We start from the raw sequence: 17,451 nt of genomic DNA, 5'->3' as shown, positions 1-17,451 counted from the left end.
ACAGTAGATAATGCCTCTTCTCCAATGAAGCTTCTGAGGTGAAGCCAGAACTCCGATGCGCTCTGTCGCCGATAAGCTCACTCTGTATTACCTGCTTCATGCGTTGGTCTAAATATTTGCAGATTCGTGTGTCAAGCCTTTTCCACAAATGGAGATATCGTTGCTCTGAGGGCGCCTTCAATATAATATCCGAGATCATTTTTACCGCCGGAGCATCAAAGCTGTTGACAGCTAGAGCAAACTTTGTGCAGTTGCTGGTAACATCATTTTGCATAAATGCTAAGTCCATCGCGAACCGCAACTCATGCTTTTCCGGTACAAACTTAGGAATCCGCACCTTCGTGCGTTAGAAACTGCATTAGACACGTCGAGCGGACTGCTTGTCGCAATTTCCGGCCTGTCTCGTCGTTCCGGAGATCACAGCTCATGTCCTTTCGTGTCCCGATTTGAGCATGAAGATCGTGTATTTTCTTTTTCAGATATTCGTGCAGCTGTAACAGCTGCATCGTCGTCTGAAAACATTTGATGTTTTGTCGTAAAGTCACTGTTTGGCTTTGCACGTTTCCTGGGGTCTCTGCGGTCTTCAATATTCGTGGGATAACCAAACTGTAGAAATGATCCATTATTCAATAATGCTGATCCAATGAGTCAGCAGTATTTGTATAAATGTTTTATTCCACACAATTAAGCAAACGCACTTTGAACAAGAACGCAGGCAAACAAGGAACTGTGACACATAAAAGTAAAGAGTAAACGTAACAACGATAAGCTGTGTCTGCAGTCCAAACAACAATAAAATACACTTTGAATCTTTATCCGAAGTCGATTCTTTTCACAAGCTTTGGTTACAGTATGTTAATTTTTAAATCTGAAATACTGACTTTTGCATGAACATGAATATCAACTTCAGTCCTTTTTAAACATGAATTTATTCCAAGCGATGTCCATAAACTATGATGAACAGCTGCATGATTTGAATTCTTTTCATTTTTTAATATCACCAGTTAATTAAATCATACAACTGCTATGAAACGCCCCCTTAAAAAAATTATACATGACTGTGATTAAACTGACACACAATATTTTTAGCGCAACGGAATCTGACTTTCAATAATCCCTACAAAAGAATGGCCCTGACTAACATTAACCTATACCTTTCACAAATCACTTACCACACAAAAATCTTCGTTACTCAAACTACTGCAATACAGCGAGCCCCACTACTGCCAGCTAAATAAAAGATTCAAACTACTGAAGGCACTAACTACTGATAGGCATATTAGCAAATGAAAGATTTTGATAGAGAACAATGTGCTCCCTGCCGCCGTTGGATAAGCAGCTGCCAGCAGCAAGTCGTATACTCTTAGCTCACTTATTTGTTACATAGTTTAATTCTTAATTTCCTTGCGTGTTTTTGGTACTTCCATTGTTTAACTCATAAATTTCGGGCGTATTATACTATTTGAGAGTTGTAGCATCGCGTTTTAGTACCTGAGTAGTGTGTCGGCAGTGCGCAAGTAGCAGCATTACTGCATTTACTAGGCAATCTTGTATTTTAATAACCGTTTAAATTTTGTTTTTAATTGTTTGTGCTCTCTGTAGATTAGTTCAGACGTTCTTTGCACAACAGTTTTTAGCATGGATAGGGACTGCAACTGCTGAGTTCGGACGCAGGCTGAGTTGGCATCGCTTCGCTCCCAGCTTCAGGCAGTGTTGGCTTCGGTCACACAGCTTGAGGCTGTTGCCAATGGGCATCACTGTGGGGGTCCGGATGGGGGTTTGTCGGGGACGGCCAGCTCGTCCCACGCATCCCCCGATCGGACTACGACTGTGGCTGCCCGGGATACTACCCACATTGAGGCTGATCCCTCACCTGTGCTAGAGTGGGAGGTCGTCTCGAGGTGTGGCAGGGGGCGAAAGACATTCTGGAGGGCTGAACGGAAGGCCTTTCCAGTTTGTCTGACGAACCGGTTTCAGGATCTGTCTCAGGCTGATACTGATCTTCGGCCGGACATGGCTGCTTGTCCTGTTCCAGAGGTTGCCCCTCAGTCTGCAAGATCCGGGCGGTCGCAGAGGGTGGGCTTACTGATAGTTCGGAGCTTCAACGTCAGGCACGTAATGGGGCCCCTTAGGGATATGGGAGCAAGGCAGGGGAAGAAAACCAATCTGCACTCCGTGTGCTTACCGGGGAGAGTCATTCCAGATGTGGAAAGGGTTCTTCCGGATGCCATGAAGGGTACAGGGTGCACCCATCTGCAGGTGGTACCTTATGTCGGCACCAATGATGTGTGTCGCTATGGATCGGAGGAAATCCTCTCTGGGTTCCGGCGGCTGTCTGATTTGGTGAAGAATGCTAGTCTCGCTAGCGGGATGAAAGCAGAGCTCACCATCTGCAGCATCATCGACATGAATGACTGCGGACCTTTGGTACAGAGCCGAGTGGAGGGTCTGAATCAGAGGCTAAGACAGTTCTGCGACCGTGTGGGCTGCAGATTCCTCGACTTGCGCCATAGGGTGGTGGGGTTTCGGGTTCCGCTGAATAGGTCAGGAGTCCACTACACACAGGAGGCGGCTACACGAGTAGCAGGGGTTGTGTGGCGTGGACTGGGCGGTTTTTTAGGTTAGATGGCCTCGAGAAAGTACAGAAAGGGCAACAGCCTCGAAGGGTGCGGGGCAAAGTCAGGACATGCGGGGACCAAGCAGCAATCGGTATTGTAATTGTAAACTGTCGAAGCTGCACTGGTAAAGTACCGGAACTTCAAGCGCTGATAGAAAGAACCGAAGCTGAAATCGTTATAGGTACAGAAAGCTGGCTGAAGCCAGAGATAAATTCTGCCGAAATTTTTACAAATGTACAGACCGTGTTTAGAAAGGATAGATTGCATGCAACCGGTGGTAGCGTGTTTGTCACTGTTAGTAGTAGTTTATCCTGTAGTGAAGTAGAAGTGGATAGTTCCTGTGAATTATTATGGGTGGAGGTTACACTCAACAACCGAGTTAGGTTAATAATTGGCTCATTTTACCGACCTCCCGACTCAGCAGCATTAGTGGCAGAACAACTGAGAGAAAATTTGGAACACATTTCACATTAATTTTCTCAGCATGTTATAGTCTTAGGTGGATATTTCAATTTACCAGATATAGACTGGGACACTCAGATGTTTAGGACGGGTGGTAGGGACAGAGCATCGAGTGACATTGTACTGTGTGCACTATCCGAAATTTACCTCGAGCAATCAAACAGAGAACCGACTCGTGGAGATAACATCATGGATCTACTGATAACAAACAGACCCGAACTTTTCGACTCTGTAAGTGCAGAACAGGGAATCAGTGATCATAAGGCTGTTGCAGCATCCCTGGATATGGAAGTTAATAGGAATATAAAAAAGGGAGGAAGGTTTATCTGTTTAGCAAGAGTAATAGAAGGCAGATTTCAGACTACCTAACAGATCAAAACGAAATTTTCTGTTCCGACACTGACAATGTTGAGTGTTTATGGAAAAAGATCAAGGCAATCGTAAAATGCGTTTTAGACAGGTACTTGCCGAGTAAAACTGTGAGCGACGGGAAAAACCCACCGTGGTTCAACAACAAAGTTAGTAAACTACTGCGAAAGCAAAGAGAGCTTCACTCCAACTTTAAACGCAGCCAAAACCTCTCTGTTTGAGAGGTCAAAGTTAGCGTAAGGAGGGCTATGCGTGAAGCGTTCAGTGAATTCGGAAGTAAAATTCTATGTACCGACTTGCAGAAAATCCTAGGAAGTTCTGGTCTTACGTTAAATCAGTAAGTGGCTCGAAACAGTATATCCAGACCCTCCGGGATGATGATGGCATTGAAACAGAGGATGGCACGCCCAAAGCTGAAATACTGAACACCTTTTTCCAAAGCTGTTTCACAGAAGAAGATTGCACAAGTTCCTTCTCTAAATCCTCGCACAAACGAAAAAATGGCTGACATCGAAATAAGTGTCAAAGGAATAGAAAAGCTACTGGAATCACTCAATAGAGGCAAGTCCACTGGACCTGACGGGATACCAATTCGATTCTACACAGAGTATGCGAAAGAACTTGCCCCCCTTCTAACAGCCGTGTACCGCAAGCCTCTAGAGGAACGGAAGGTTCCAAATGATTGGAAAAGAGCACAGGTAGTCCCAGTCTTCAAGAAGGGTCATCGACAAATGCGCAAAACTATAGACCTATATCTCTGACGTCGATCTGTTGTAGAAATTTAGAACATGTTTTCTGCTCAAGTATCATGTCGTTTTTGGAAACCCAGAATCTACTCTGTAGGAATCAACATGGATTCCGGAAACAGCGATCGTGTGAGACCCAACTCGGTTTATTTGTTCATGAGACCCAGAAAATATTAGATACAGGCTCCCAGGTAGATGCAATTTTCCTTGACTTACGGAAGGCGTTCGATACAGTTCCGCACTGTCGCCTGATAAACAAAGTAAAAGCCTACGGAATATCATACCAGCTATGTGGCTGGATTGAAGAGTGTTTAGCAAACAGAACACAGCATGTTGTTATCAATGGAGATACTTCTGCAGACGTTAAAGTAACTTCTGGCGTGCCAGAGGGGAGTGTTATGGGACCATTGCTTTTCACAATATATATAAATTACCTAGTAGATAGTGTCGAAAGTTCCATGCGGCTTTTCGCGGATGATCCTGTAGTATACAGAGAAGTTGCAGCATTAGAAAATTGTAGCGAAATGCAGGAAGATCTGCAGTGGATAGGCACTTGGTGCAGGGAGTGACAACTGACTCTTAACACAGACAAATGTAATGTATTGCGAATACATAGAAAGAAGGATCATTTATTGCATGATTATATGATAGCGGAACAAACACTGGTAGCAGTTACTTCTGTAAAATATCTGGGAGTATGCGTGCGGAACGATTTGATGTGGAATGATCATATAAAATTAATTGTTGGTAAGGCGGGTACCTGGTTGAGATTCATTGGGAGAGTCCTTAGAAAATGTACTCCATCAACAAAGGAGGTGGCTTACAAAATACTCGTTCGACCTATACTTGAGAGTTGCTCATCAGTGTGGGATCCGTACCAGATCGGGTTGACGGAGGAGATAGAGAAGATCCAAAGAGGAGCGGCGCGTTTCGTCACTGGGTTATTTGGTAACCGTGATAGCGTTACGGAGATGGTCAGCAAACTCAAGTGGCAGACTCTGCAAGAGAGGGGCTCTGCATCGCGGTAGCTTGCTGGTTTCGAGAGAATGCGTTTCTGGATGAGGTATCAAATATATTGCTTCCCCCTACTTATACCCCCCGAGGAGATCACGAATGTAAAATCAGAGAGATTCGAGCGCTCACGGAGGCTTTAAGATAGTCGTTCTTCCCGCGAACCATACGCGACTGGAACAGAAAAGGCAGGTAATGACAGTGGCACGTAAAGTGCAGTCCACCACACACCGTTGGGTGACTTGCGGAGTATAAATGTAGATGTAGAATGTAGATGTAGATACCTTAATAGTATATATATATATATATATATATATATATATATATATATATATATATATATATATATCAGTTCATGATAGGGGACGTTTCATTGCAAAGTAAAATTTTATACAGTGAAATAATAAACTTGGGAAAGAGAAGTTATACCAGAAGAATAGAAAACAGCATCGATTAATCCAATCCACAAAAAAGAAGATAACCCTGAACCAAGAACCGTGCAAGAATTTCTCTCGTACCCTTAAAACAAAATTCTTTCAAAATCGTTGCAAAAGAGGCTGTAGAGCCAAATGGATAAGCGAAGAGCATTGTATCAAGAAGGGTTTGGAAAAGGAAGATCAAATTAGGAACAAAAGTTTTAATCTTAAATTTGTAATCAGTTTTAGAACGAACGCCAAAAGCATTTATATAAAATTTGTAAACCACAAAAAAGGCATATGATTCCACTGACAGAGCAACATTATACAACCCCTTAAGAGTTTGGAACAGACAACAAATCGGACGCAATCATAAAACGAACAAATAGCAAATTAATTTTTTTGATTAAATCTCCAAGTCTTCTAGGATCATAATTACTGTAAGACAAGGAAATGGGTCGTTCCGACTACTGTGGACAAGAACAGAAGAGGTAGGAGGAATTTTAAAAAATCATAATTGTGATAAAATGGGATAATCTGAGAATTTATTGTTTGTTATTTGCAGACGATTATGCCATCTTAGCTAAATCTAAAGAAGATGCAACAATGGAGATATATCTCCTACTGATTATAGAAGAATAAAAAGACTACAAAATTTAAATATCTACGTGAAATAATACAAATAAATGTCTTGGACAAGGAAGCTATTTTAGCAACGGCAAGGAAAATGAAAGTGCCTATATTAACAAAACATTTCTATAACAAGAAATTTTGATTCAGAAATGCAAAACACTGACGCTACAGCGCTGTCATTATAACAGAATGTCTTCATGCTTCAGAATTTCTTTTGTTAAACACAGCCAAACAATTAGATGAAATAGGAAACAAGGAAAGGAGAACAGTCAGAAAAATTTTGAGAGTGATAAATGACAATGGGAAATGGAAATTAAGAAGTAGTAAAAAAGTTATGAAAGAACAGAACAAACACTGGACACAGTAAGAAAGAGAAATATGTATTTTACGGACGCCGAAAGAGGCTAGATGAGAGAAAAACAATACAAAGACTTTTTAACTTTTTTTGGCAGAAACGTGAATCAGATAAGTTAAAACAGACATTAGGAAAATGGAAGTAATGGAGAAAGAAATAGGGAAAAGGCGCATGCTCGAAGTAAAAGTAAAAAGTTTCGAGGGCTACCTAGAGAAAATAAAGAAAAATACACGCTGAATATGGACAGGAAAAAGAAGAGACCGACATAGAGAAAGAACGAAAAACCGTCCACAGTAGGCCAAGCCAAAAAGAAAACACATAAATGCTGCATTATAGGTTTCTAAAATTGCTATAAAATTCTGTTTTTGTTAGTTGGTAAACAAAAATTTGCGCGGAAGGGGCTGCACCACAGATTTAAACTGGCGGTCCAAAGATCTTTTAACATGGCACGTCCTGTTCCCGCAGTCTTTGAGATTGGAGGTCACGTCCAGTAAATTTCTTAAGGTTGCCAGTTTGACGACTGGCTTAAGCGCTCACATCATCGCTAACTCTTAATTCAACGCATGCATATTCTCCGCCTAAGTCTCTTTCTGCCTATGTTTGAGGCTTTTTGCAAGTACGCCCACACCAACTCGCTAAGTTCTCTGACTCATTCTGACAGGAAATATGTTTCTCATGTTGTCACATGTTATCTGCACTTATGTACTCCCCGATGCACAGCTCGACAGACTGCGTTGAATCCAAGAGGCTTTCGACCACGAAGTACACGTAACAATGAGAAAAAAATGTGTGAAACGGGGATTTTGTTTCTGGGTGGCGTAAGTCGCTCACAACGGCGCTAGAATACTCTCTGATACTGCAGAAAATTTCTTGGGTTGTAGTCTTATTTCTCTATCATCAAGCCAGTGTCTACTGCGAATTCGCTAACCACGCGAAATTGTGTACCTGCCTGGTTCGTGGAACTCACCTGCCAGTGATCATTCCGGATGATAGCGACGGCCGCTGCAAACTGCCAAACTGTTGTCTACTTTCTTATCGCAAGAGCGATAAGCAAGATAGCGCAGGAGACAGCTGCAAAACGTAAAACAGAAAAGTGCCGAGATAATCAGCTGCACGCGCCATTTGAGACGGATTTGAAATGCTGTTTGTAAGAAATGTCGAACATATAGAGTGTACAGTGTTTTAATCTTCACGTCGAAAAAAATAGTCGCGTAATAATATTTCGTTTGTGCGCAGGTACATCTTTGTAGTTTTTGTACACATCGAAATCTCCGCGCGATATTACCTCAGTACGCCGTTAGAGGAAACAAATCAAGATGGCGCAGCCCATTGACAAAACTGGAGTACCGTGCGGTCATTCGTTAACTGCTTTTGAAGGGAAACCACGCTGCAACAATCTACGCATATTTGGTGAAAATGTACGGCAACAGTACAGTGCTGGGAAAAAGTAGTACACCCTTTTCGAGGTTTCCAATTCAGTCAACATTTACCGTTGCAAAAGTGCATGTGGAGTACATGAAGTGATTACATTTACAGATCAACCGCACAAGCGGTTCTGAAGTACCAAATGCCGACCCATGCTGAAACACCCGTAATAGTACATAGTGTACCTTCCACTATCGGAATGCGGGCGCTGACTTTGATATCCAGTCGATCGTGCAGATGGCGAATACTGTAATGTTATACCATGCCTACTCGACCTGTTCATGTACTTCTGTAACTGTTTTTGGCTGACGAGACGCATGAGTCACTTCTCGTACCATTAGACCCAATTCTCGATTGAAGACAAGCTCAGAGATTGTGCTGACCAGGGAAGTTGCCGCAGGTCTTGCAAAGCACATTGAGTGTCACGGGCAGTGGGTGGGTGACCATTGTCGTATTGGAACAACACATTACCTTCCTTTGCAAGAATGGGAAAAGAACGGGTCTAACAAGAGTCTGAACGTACCGAGCTCTGGTTAGCATTCCCTCCAGAAACGCCAAAGCTGAACGAGAGCTTATAGCTCATCGCACCCCAGACCATAAGGCCTGTGTTGGGGCCAGTGTATCCTGGACGAATGCACTCTACGAGTTCAACCAGGTCTGCGTCGTACGCGCAAACGACCATCACTTGTGTGTAGGCAGAATCTGCTTTCAAACGGGAAGACCAGGGCATACTATTCCACCTTCCAAGTCGAGCCGTGCACGTCGAAGCTATTGTGTGAATGGAAGACGGGCTAGAGGTGTGCTGATAACCGGTTCACAACAGTTAGTGTTGACACGTCTGGGTTCGCAAGCCCTCTTATCTGTGCTGTGGTACCTGTACGATCTGCCACTGCTGCCCTTACAATACTAAAAACCTGGCGGGCGTCTGTGCTGTGTGGACGTCCAGAATCTCGTCTGCGGGTGTGTGAATGTTCAAGTGATCACAGATACCAGCATCGTCGCGCAAGTGACGCAGCACGTCTCACTTGTGTGACTATTCTCCGAAAGGACCATCCTTCACTCGGAAGGCCACAATTTGACCCCTTTGAATCTCGCTCAGTTGACTGTAGTGTAACGAGTGCGTCTCCTTGGCCTGGTTGCCTGCTTCCTTCACACGTTTGCACCACGATGAGCGTTCTGGTTGCGAGCATTCCCTATTAAAGGTCTGGTAACTATGCCACTTCGTTATCTGTTGGCGGAGGGCGCTGAAACCATTATTAGTACATCTCCATCCCAGGTGGCACATCCGTCGTTGGAACCAAATCGAAGTCGTCTTTCCAGATGCACTATTTTTTTCCGTCAGTGTATGAAACAGTACTTCAGAGGCGCAGGCGTTTACAGCATGGTCAGACAAGTCTGAATGACGGATTGCGAAGTCGAAGACTCTCAGTGAAGAACCGAAGACTGCAAGAGAATTGAAGGCCGTATTGCTCGGTGACCAGCATATCAAAGCCAAGGTGACGGCGGAAAGAGTGAAGCCCGATCCTGAATAAATTTTTAGCACCTTACGCGATGTTTTGAACATGACAAAGCGTATCAGAAGCACTTATCTTCTTTGTAACGTATGGTATGTATGGCTCTTTCTTTTCCATTCAAGGATTCGAGACGAGCTGTAACACCATTATTGTCTCATCTAAACCTCCCCATGGATTAGGTGTTCAACTAAACTCATTCATGTTGTTCTTGCATGATTTCTAATGTTTTCTACTTACCTGCCTATACATTGTCGATTCTATCTTTCCTTGCGTCTTGATATCCAGAAGAGAACTCCCTTGGTCCATCACCAGCCCATTTGACTGCCTGTATCTCCTATACATTTCCTTACCATTTTCATTATAGTCATAACTGCATCTGTTACTCCGATCTGTTGCGTATTCCATTCGCTCGTTTCCCTGCGCCTCAGAGTAGTTTCCATCACGCATAGCTCCATTTCTCGTTGATTACACTCAGTTTTTGAATGGTTTTTCCGCTGAAAGTCTTTGCTTCACTATCATTAAGTCGAAATTTGGAACACACACTGTTTGCAGGGCTTCAGTTTCAGACATACCGTAATCTCACTTTCGAAAACTCGATAATGTTTATTAAAAGTCTTTCAGATCAGTTTTACTCCTTTACTTATTTCTTTTATTGTCTCTCCAATTTTTTTCAGTTGCTCTAAATTCAAAACTAGTCTACCAATTCTGAGATTCCATTGCTGAGTTTGTACAATTTTCTACTCGATGTGTTGTCTATAGATTACTTTAGTCTATTAGTCATTGTGTTCCAATCAGTAGCTGCTACCACGGCAACAACAGCAATATTGACCTTTTTTCGTGTACTATATGTTAATACTGACCATAAATTCTAATTCTGTAAAGGAAAAAACAGAGCATTTTAGGAACTCTAAATGAATTACTGTTACCGCTATTCTTCATCGAACATCATTATTTTATTCACTTACTAGCTGACAAACCCGGCGTTGCCTGGGTGTTCATTTTGCCCTTTTTTCTGTTAGAAACGGAAACAAAATATGAACTGTGTTTGTAGTGAAATATCGAAAAAAATTTATTTCAATGATTCGTGAAACCACCTTTGAAATTTTGAAACAGTTGTGCAAAGAAAAATGCGTAATGTACAAATGTATAAGCATTGTATCCAAATCAACAATCATAGCATGCAAAAACCAAACTGTCTACAGTATTTATTTAACTCAGAACTATTTCTAGCTACATCTTCAGAAGCTACGATGAACAGAGGTAGAAAAAACGAAGTAATAAAACTCAATGTCATGCATGATACGGCAATTTTTCACGCATCTCAGTGTTTATCGCATCATATCTGCTGGTCTTTGTGCCATGTACTGATATAATTTTGTAGGTACATTTAGCAGTATATGTAGATACTGTCTGCAACATTCGTTGCGAGTAGAGTTAGGAGCAAAGAAGTAATAGATTTAAACGTCATGCTCAGTTCTATAGTTTTTTTTTACGGCATCGCATTGTTTATGACGTCATATCTAATGAATTATGCATGGTACCGTGCTAAATTTTGTAGGTGCATTTAGTAACATATTTTTACACTGTCTGCGAAATGTATTGCGAATAGAGATAGTAGCACAAAGGTAATAAATTAAAATCTTGTGCATGAAGTGGCAGCTATTCACGTGTCACATTGTTGATGACGTTATATCTCCTGAATTATAATAGGTAGGTCTCCTTACTCCCGTTGCCTGACAGTAAGGAATATAAGTGTGGCTGAACTAGGTCGAGTGATTTCTAACGAGCTTGGAACACACACTCATACAACAGAGTTTCCATAATTAAAGTTCCAGTTTCAAAACGCCGTAGAAAGAGAACCACTGCTCAAAATATTACCAGATTTGAACAACGTATAATTGACTCACAGGCGAATGTCATGGAACAAAAAATTAACGAAAATTTTACAAATATATGGCGCTGTAAGCGTCTTAACGTAAATGCGGTCGGCTACAAACGACAGATGAATCGCAATGCAACGGGTGTGGTTCGAGTTGCACATTATTCAGTGTGCATGACTGGACAAGTTCGGCCGGCAGCATTTGTGGCAATGTTAGGTAACCCCATCCACCGCAGCAAGGTCGAACCACATTGGATGGGAAAAATCGGTTTTCAGTTGTCCCGAAGCAAAAAAATACGCAAAAAAGCAAAATGGCATCGATTTATAATTGTCGTGGGACTGGTGCAAGGCACCGGTTCCCGTGAGATCACCGAAGTTAAGCTCTGTCGGGCGTGGTCGGCACTTGGATGGGTGACCATCCAGGCCACCATGCGCTGTTGCCATTTTTTGGGGTGCACTCAGCCTCGTGATGCCAATTGAGAAGCTACTCGACCGAATAGTAGCAGCTTGGTCAATAATACCATCATAACGACCGGGAGAGCGGTGTGCTGACCCCATGTCCATCCTATCCGCATCCTTCTAGGAGGATGACACGGAGGTCGGATGGTCGCGATGGGCCACTTGTGGTCTTAGATAGAGTGGTGGTGGTGGTGGTGGTGTGGTACAAGGCATGTTCAAATTGCTGTCCACCGTTTTCTCCCACGAGTTGAAATCGAGAAACAGCATGTTTCACAACTGCACGGAATATCTCAGGGATCACGTTCAGAATGTCTCTGCGCAGTGCTTGCATTCAATTCAGCTACGTACGTAATTGGAACACTGAACACAACATCTTTCAGATAACCCACACCAGAAGTCACATGAATAAAGATCAAGTGATCTGGACGGCCAGGATGTAGGGAAATGACGGCTGAAAATTCTAGCATTTTCCAAATGCCTCTGCAGCAGCCGCTTCACTGGAAAAAAAAAAAAAACTTCGCCCCTACGATAAATGATGTCGTCAACCCGCACAACACAGTCATATTTGCAGAGTGTGGTGTCGGTTGATGTGCGTGCGAATTTTTCGTTGCCCGTATTCTGCAGTTCTATGTATTGACATGTCCTTGGAAATGTGTTTCGTTTGTTCACAGAATTTTCTATGGCCATTCATTATTCACTTCCATGCAAGCAAGGGATTGCAGAACAAACGTGTGTCTTGCTAGTAGGTTAGTAGGAAGAGACTCCTGAACATGGATGATTTTGAATGGATAATGGATAGCAGTGGAGAATGTTTCATAGGATTTTATGAAGCGTGCCCGCAGGAATGTCCAACGTTCGGACAATTCCCCATGCAGTGAATGTTTTCGCACCACCGCTCGACTCCTCCTGCAATGTTGCTACCACATCTTCGACAGACGTCGGATCCACTACTTTCCTCCCTCTGCCACGCACTTCAAAAGAGCTTTTATTTTCGACTTTTGTTATCATTTTCTCGAGACCCTAAGCAGACATGAACCAACGCTTTTTTTTTTTATACGCTTAAGTGTCCGGAACTTCTGCAAGGCTACTGGTGCACACTGTTCTCGTTAAAGAGCTGCACCAGCAGCGCGCTATCGGAGACAGTGATGTTGGACGTCTCGAACGTAAACTGAGGAACAGCTCTAAATTGTTGTAGCTGTGTTGTGAAAGTACCATAGATCCAAGCGCTAATAAAAAACACTACCGCTCAAATCGCATAATACAGTTGACGGTGGCATGTTCGTTGCTGTTAGAAGCAGTCTATCGTGTACGGAAACTGAAGTAGATAGCTCCTGTGAGTTAGTGTGGGTAGAGTTCATTCTTGGAACAAAAAGAATAAGTGGGTCGCTCTACTGTCCTCCCAACACAGATGATAGAATGGCTGAAAGGTTCAAAGAAAACTTGGCTCTAACTTCAAACATATACCCTACTCATACAATTATACTTGGTGGTGGCTTCAATTTACCCTCGAAATGTTAGCGAAAATACATGTTTAAATGCAAAGGTATTTTTAAACCTCATCCGAAAACGGATTCTCTGGAAATTATTTCGAGCAGCTAGTTCGTGAGCCCACTCGAAAAGCAAACGATTGTGAAAACACTCTTGACCTCTTAGCAACAAATAATACTGAGCTAATACCGAACATTAAAACGGCTACAGTGGTTAGTGAACACAGGGTTGTCGTACGAGACTCAATAACGTAACTCTCAAATCCTCTAAAAATAAATGAAAAATATATCTGTTCAAAAAAGCAGATAAAAATTTGCTTGACGCCTTCCTGAGAGACAATCTCCAGTCCTTCCAAATTAACAGTGTAAGTGTAGACCAGATATGGCTTGAATTCAAAGAAATAGTATCGCAATAGCTCCACCGAGCGAGGTGGGTCAGTCGTTAGCATACTGGACTCGCACTCGGAAAGACGACGGTTCAAACCCGCGTCCAGCCACCTTGATTTAGATTTTCCGTGTTTTCCCTAAATCACTTCCTTTGAAAGGGAACTGCCGACTTCCATCCCCATCCTTTCTTAATTCGATGGGACCGATGGCCTTGATGTTTGGTCCCCTCCCCCAAATCACCCAGCCAACCACGCAATAGCTCCATGCTTAACAATCATATACAACTGCTCGCTCGACGGAGATCTGTACCGAAATACTGGAAAGTTGCACTGCTCACACCAATATTCAAAGAAGGCTATAGGAGTAACCTACTAAATTACAGACCCATATCATTAACGTCGATAAGGAGCAGAATTTTGGAATGCATATTGGGTTCGAACATTATGAATTAATTCGAAGAGAACGGTTAATTGGCACACAGTCAACGCGGATATAAAAAACGGCATATTTTAAAAAACAACTGGCTCTTCACTCAAACGAAATGTTGAATTCTATCGATAAGGCATTTCAAATCGATTCCGAATGTCTAGATTTCCAGAAGGTTTTTGATGCCGTTACTCACAAGCGGCTTTTAATCATATTGCGTGCTTATGGAATATCATCTCAGTTATGATACTGGATTCGTGATTACCTGTCAGAGAGGACACAGTTCGTAGTAGTTGACGGGACGTCCAGTAAAACAGATGTGATTTCTGGCGTTCCCCAAGGTAGTGTTATAGCCCCTTTGCTGTTCCTCACCTATATAAACGATTCAGGAGACAACCTGAGCAGCCGTCTTAGTTGTTGGCTGATTATGTCGTTTATCGCCTAGAAAAGTCATCAGAAGATCAAAACAAATTGCAAAGTGATTTAGAAAAGATATATGTATGGTGCGGAAATTGGCAATTGATCGTAAATAACGAAAAGTGTGAGGTCGTCCACATGAGTGCTAAAACGAATCTGCCAAACTTCAGTTAAACGATAAATCAATCAAATCTAAAGGCCGTAAAGTCAACTAAGTATCTAGGAACTACAATTACAAACAACTTAAATTGGAAAGAACACGTATAAAACTTTCTGGGAAAGGCAAAACGAAAGACTGCGTTTTACTTGCGGAACAGTTAGAAGATGCAACAGATCTACTCAGGAGACTGCTTACACTACACATTTCTGTCCTCTTTTGGAGTATTGCTGTGTGGTTTGTTAATCTTACCAGACAGGATTAAGAGGAGTACATCGAAAAAGTTCAAGGAACGTCAGCACATTTTGTATTATTGGGAAATAGGGAAGAGTGTCACTGACAAGATACAAGGTTTGGAGTCGACTTCATTAAAACAATGGCGCTTCTCTTTGCGGTAGGATCTTCTCGCGAAATTTCGATCGCCAGCTTTCTCCTAAAATGCGAAAATATTTTGCTGACACCAACCTACGTAGGGAAAAACCACCACCATAATAAAATATGGAAAACCAGAACTCCCACGGAAAGATATAGGTGGTCTCTTTTTCTGCTCTCTGTTCGAGAGTGGGAAAACACAATTATTGTGAAGCTGGTTCGATAAACACTCTGCCAGGAACTTAACTGTGATTTGCAGAGTGTCCACGTAGATGTAGATGTAGATGCACATGCCAGCGTCACAAGTAGAAAAAGACGATATAGAGAGAGTGTATGATGGAACTGAATGGACAATTCACGATGTGAACAGATAATAATCCAATAATGCTGGAGCATTAGAACGCTATATAAGGCGTAGGAACAGAAGGAGTTAATGGAGAACATGGGCTCGGCAGTAGGAATGAGACAGAAGAAAACTCTATGGGATCTGCAATAAATTTCAGATAGTAACAGGAAATAGTTGTTCAGAAATTATGAGAAGAGCAGGTATACTCGGAAAAGGCAAAAAGATGCCGGTAGATGTCAGACGGATTGCATTATGATAAGACTGAATATAGATAGTAGATTTTAATACATACCTAGGACGAGATGTAGAATAAGATTACAATTTAGCAGTCTAAAATTCAAAAGAATAGTAAGGAACATTAGTTTTCGGTAGCAACAGAAGTAATGCAGATATGTGAGGCATTCAGATAACTTCCTTAAACATCTACCAATAAAAGTCGAAATTCAACAGTGGCAGGATCATGATTATATGTATTTTCATCCAGATGATTCGTGGGAAAGTCCTCACTAAACAACGTATACTACCTCTACACCGCTATATTAATTACAGATATGTCGGTTTAAACTTCGCCTTTTCAAATGCAACTATAGTGATTACAGATATTAGCATCACAGTACTGAAAGAGACAAATTCAATGACGTTTCACTCTTAAAATTGCGATTACTTGTTTCCGAGTAATTACAGTATTTATGACTTGGGGCTTATCTGTTTTGAACATGAAACCGATTTCTGTTTTCTGCGGAAGTTCATGATTTCATGCCCAAATAAGGAAATGCATGACATGAATAATAAGGAAGCAGGGAGTTGCTCTGCTGCGAAACCTATATAAAAGGGGCACACAGGAAACGTAGCTTTCATTGTATCTGCGTCGTTCACATATGGGCCGCTTAAAGCCCAAGTGGTGTACCTCCGGTTTCCCTTATTTTTTTAATAGGCTCGGGACCTTGTTCGCCGTGCGGCAGTCTCTTAACGGCGCAAATGGTATACTTCATAACTCGCGAAGCAACCTCATAGGTAGCAGCACAGGTTCGAATCCTGCCTCGGACATAGATGTGTGTGATGTCCTTAGGTTAGTTAGGTTTAAGTAGTTCTAAGTTCTAGGGGACTGATGACCACAAAAGTTAAGCCCCATAGTGCTCAGAGCCATTTGAACCATTTTTTGAACTGGTATAATTAGGAGTTACACCAATGTGACAGCTGTTGTTTCGAGTTTCTCAATTGGCTGTGGATGTTCGATTTTCTAACTATCCCAGTAGAAGGTTTCTACTTGTTTAATTGTTTGAATGGTGTTCAAAGTGATTCACCACGAGTTAAAGGGATAAGACAGCATCGGGGAACCAGTTATTTAGGATGATAATGGATCTAGCGAAGAATATTTTCCATCACACGCCGAGTATCCAGTGCTTAGTGTTTGTTATCGTCTCGTTACTTTGTTTCCTTACATCAAAATTAATATAGTTCATTGTGTATAAATAATAACATCTTGGATTCAACAGCTATAGGTACCAACAGCTATTAACCAAAATTCTAAAATGAGAAGCCCCCAAGAATAATACCAAAGCACAGATCTGTTTTAAACGATAATGTCACAAATAATTTTCATAATTTTACTATATTTACTAATAATGATTATTTCCTAGTAAGATGGGGTGGAAGCATGCATTAAAAAATTTGAAAATGAAGTCTCTGCTCAAAATACATTGTTATATGGCCTGATAAAACAGAAAACGCCACTACTTCAGCGGTCAATAAATGGCAGTAAAAATAAAAAAACTGAAACTAACATTTTTCGTGTGACTATTCATTTAAGAAATGAAATAATACGCAAAAATATTTCTTGCAAATATTCAAAATCTATGATTGTACAATGACCTAAGCCATAAGAAAGATAAAACTTACAGCTGAAGTTAAACGAGGTGAGGAAGTGAAGTTCCCGATAACAAACCTCCAGAGGAAAAAGTGATAATAGTAC

The 17,451-nt window shown here is 41.8% G+C and overlaps 1 protein-coding gene across 1 annotated transcript in view; it reads right to left on the bottom strand.

Annotated features, from left to right (window-relative positions):
* LOC126336712 (uncharacterized) overlaps positions 1-7,638 on the bottom strand; it is a 137,372-nt gene extending 129,734 nt beyond the window's left edge. Inside the window, exon 1 of the mRNA XM_050000686.1 lies at positions 7,578-7,638. Within this exon, the coding sequence (XP_049856643.1) occupies positions 7,578-7,591 (14 nt within the window). The 5' untranslated portion in view covers positions 7,592-7,638. The remainder of the gene's footprint in view (positions 1-7,577) is intronic.
* Positions 7,639-17,451: the final 9,813 nt, after the last annotated feature.

The sequence above is a fragment of the Schistocerca gregaria genome, chromosome 2 (assembly GCF_023897955.1).
Source record: "Schistocerca gregaria isolate iqSchGreg1 chromosome 2, iqSchGreg1.2, whole genome shotgun sequence".
NCBI classification, from domain to species: Eukaryota; Metazoa; Arthropoda; class Insecta; order Orthoptera; family Acrididae; genus Schistocerca; species Schistocerca gregaria.
This window is presented reverse-complemented; position numbering and strand designations above follow the sequence as displayed.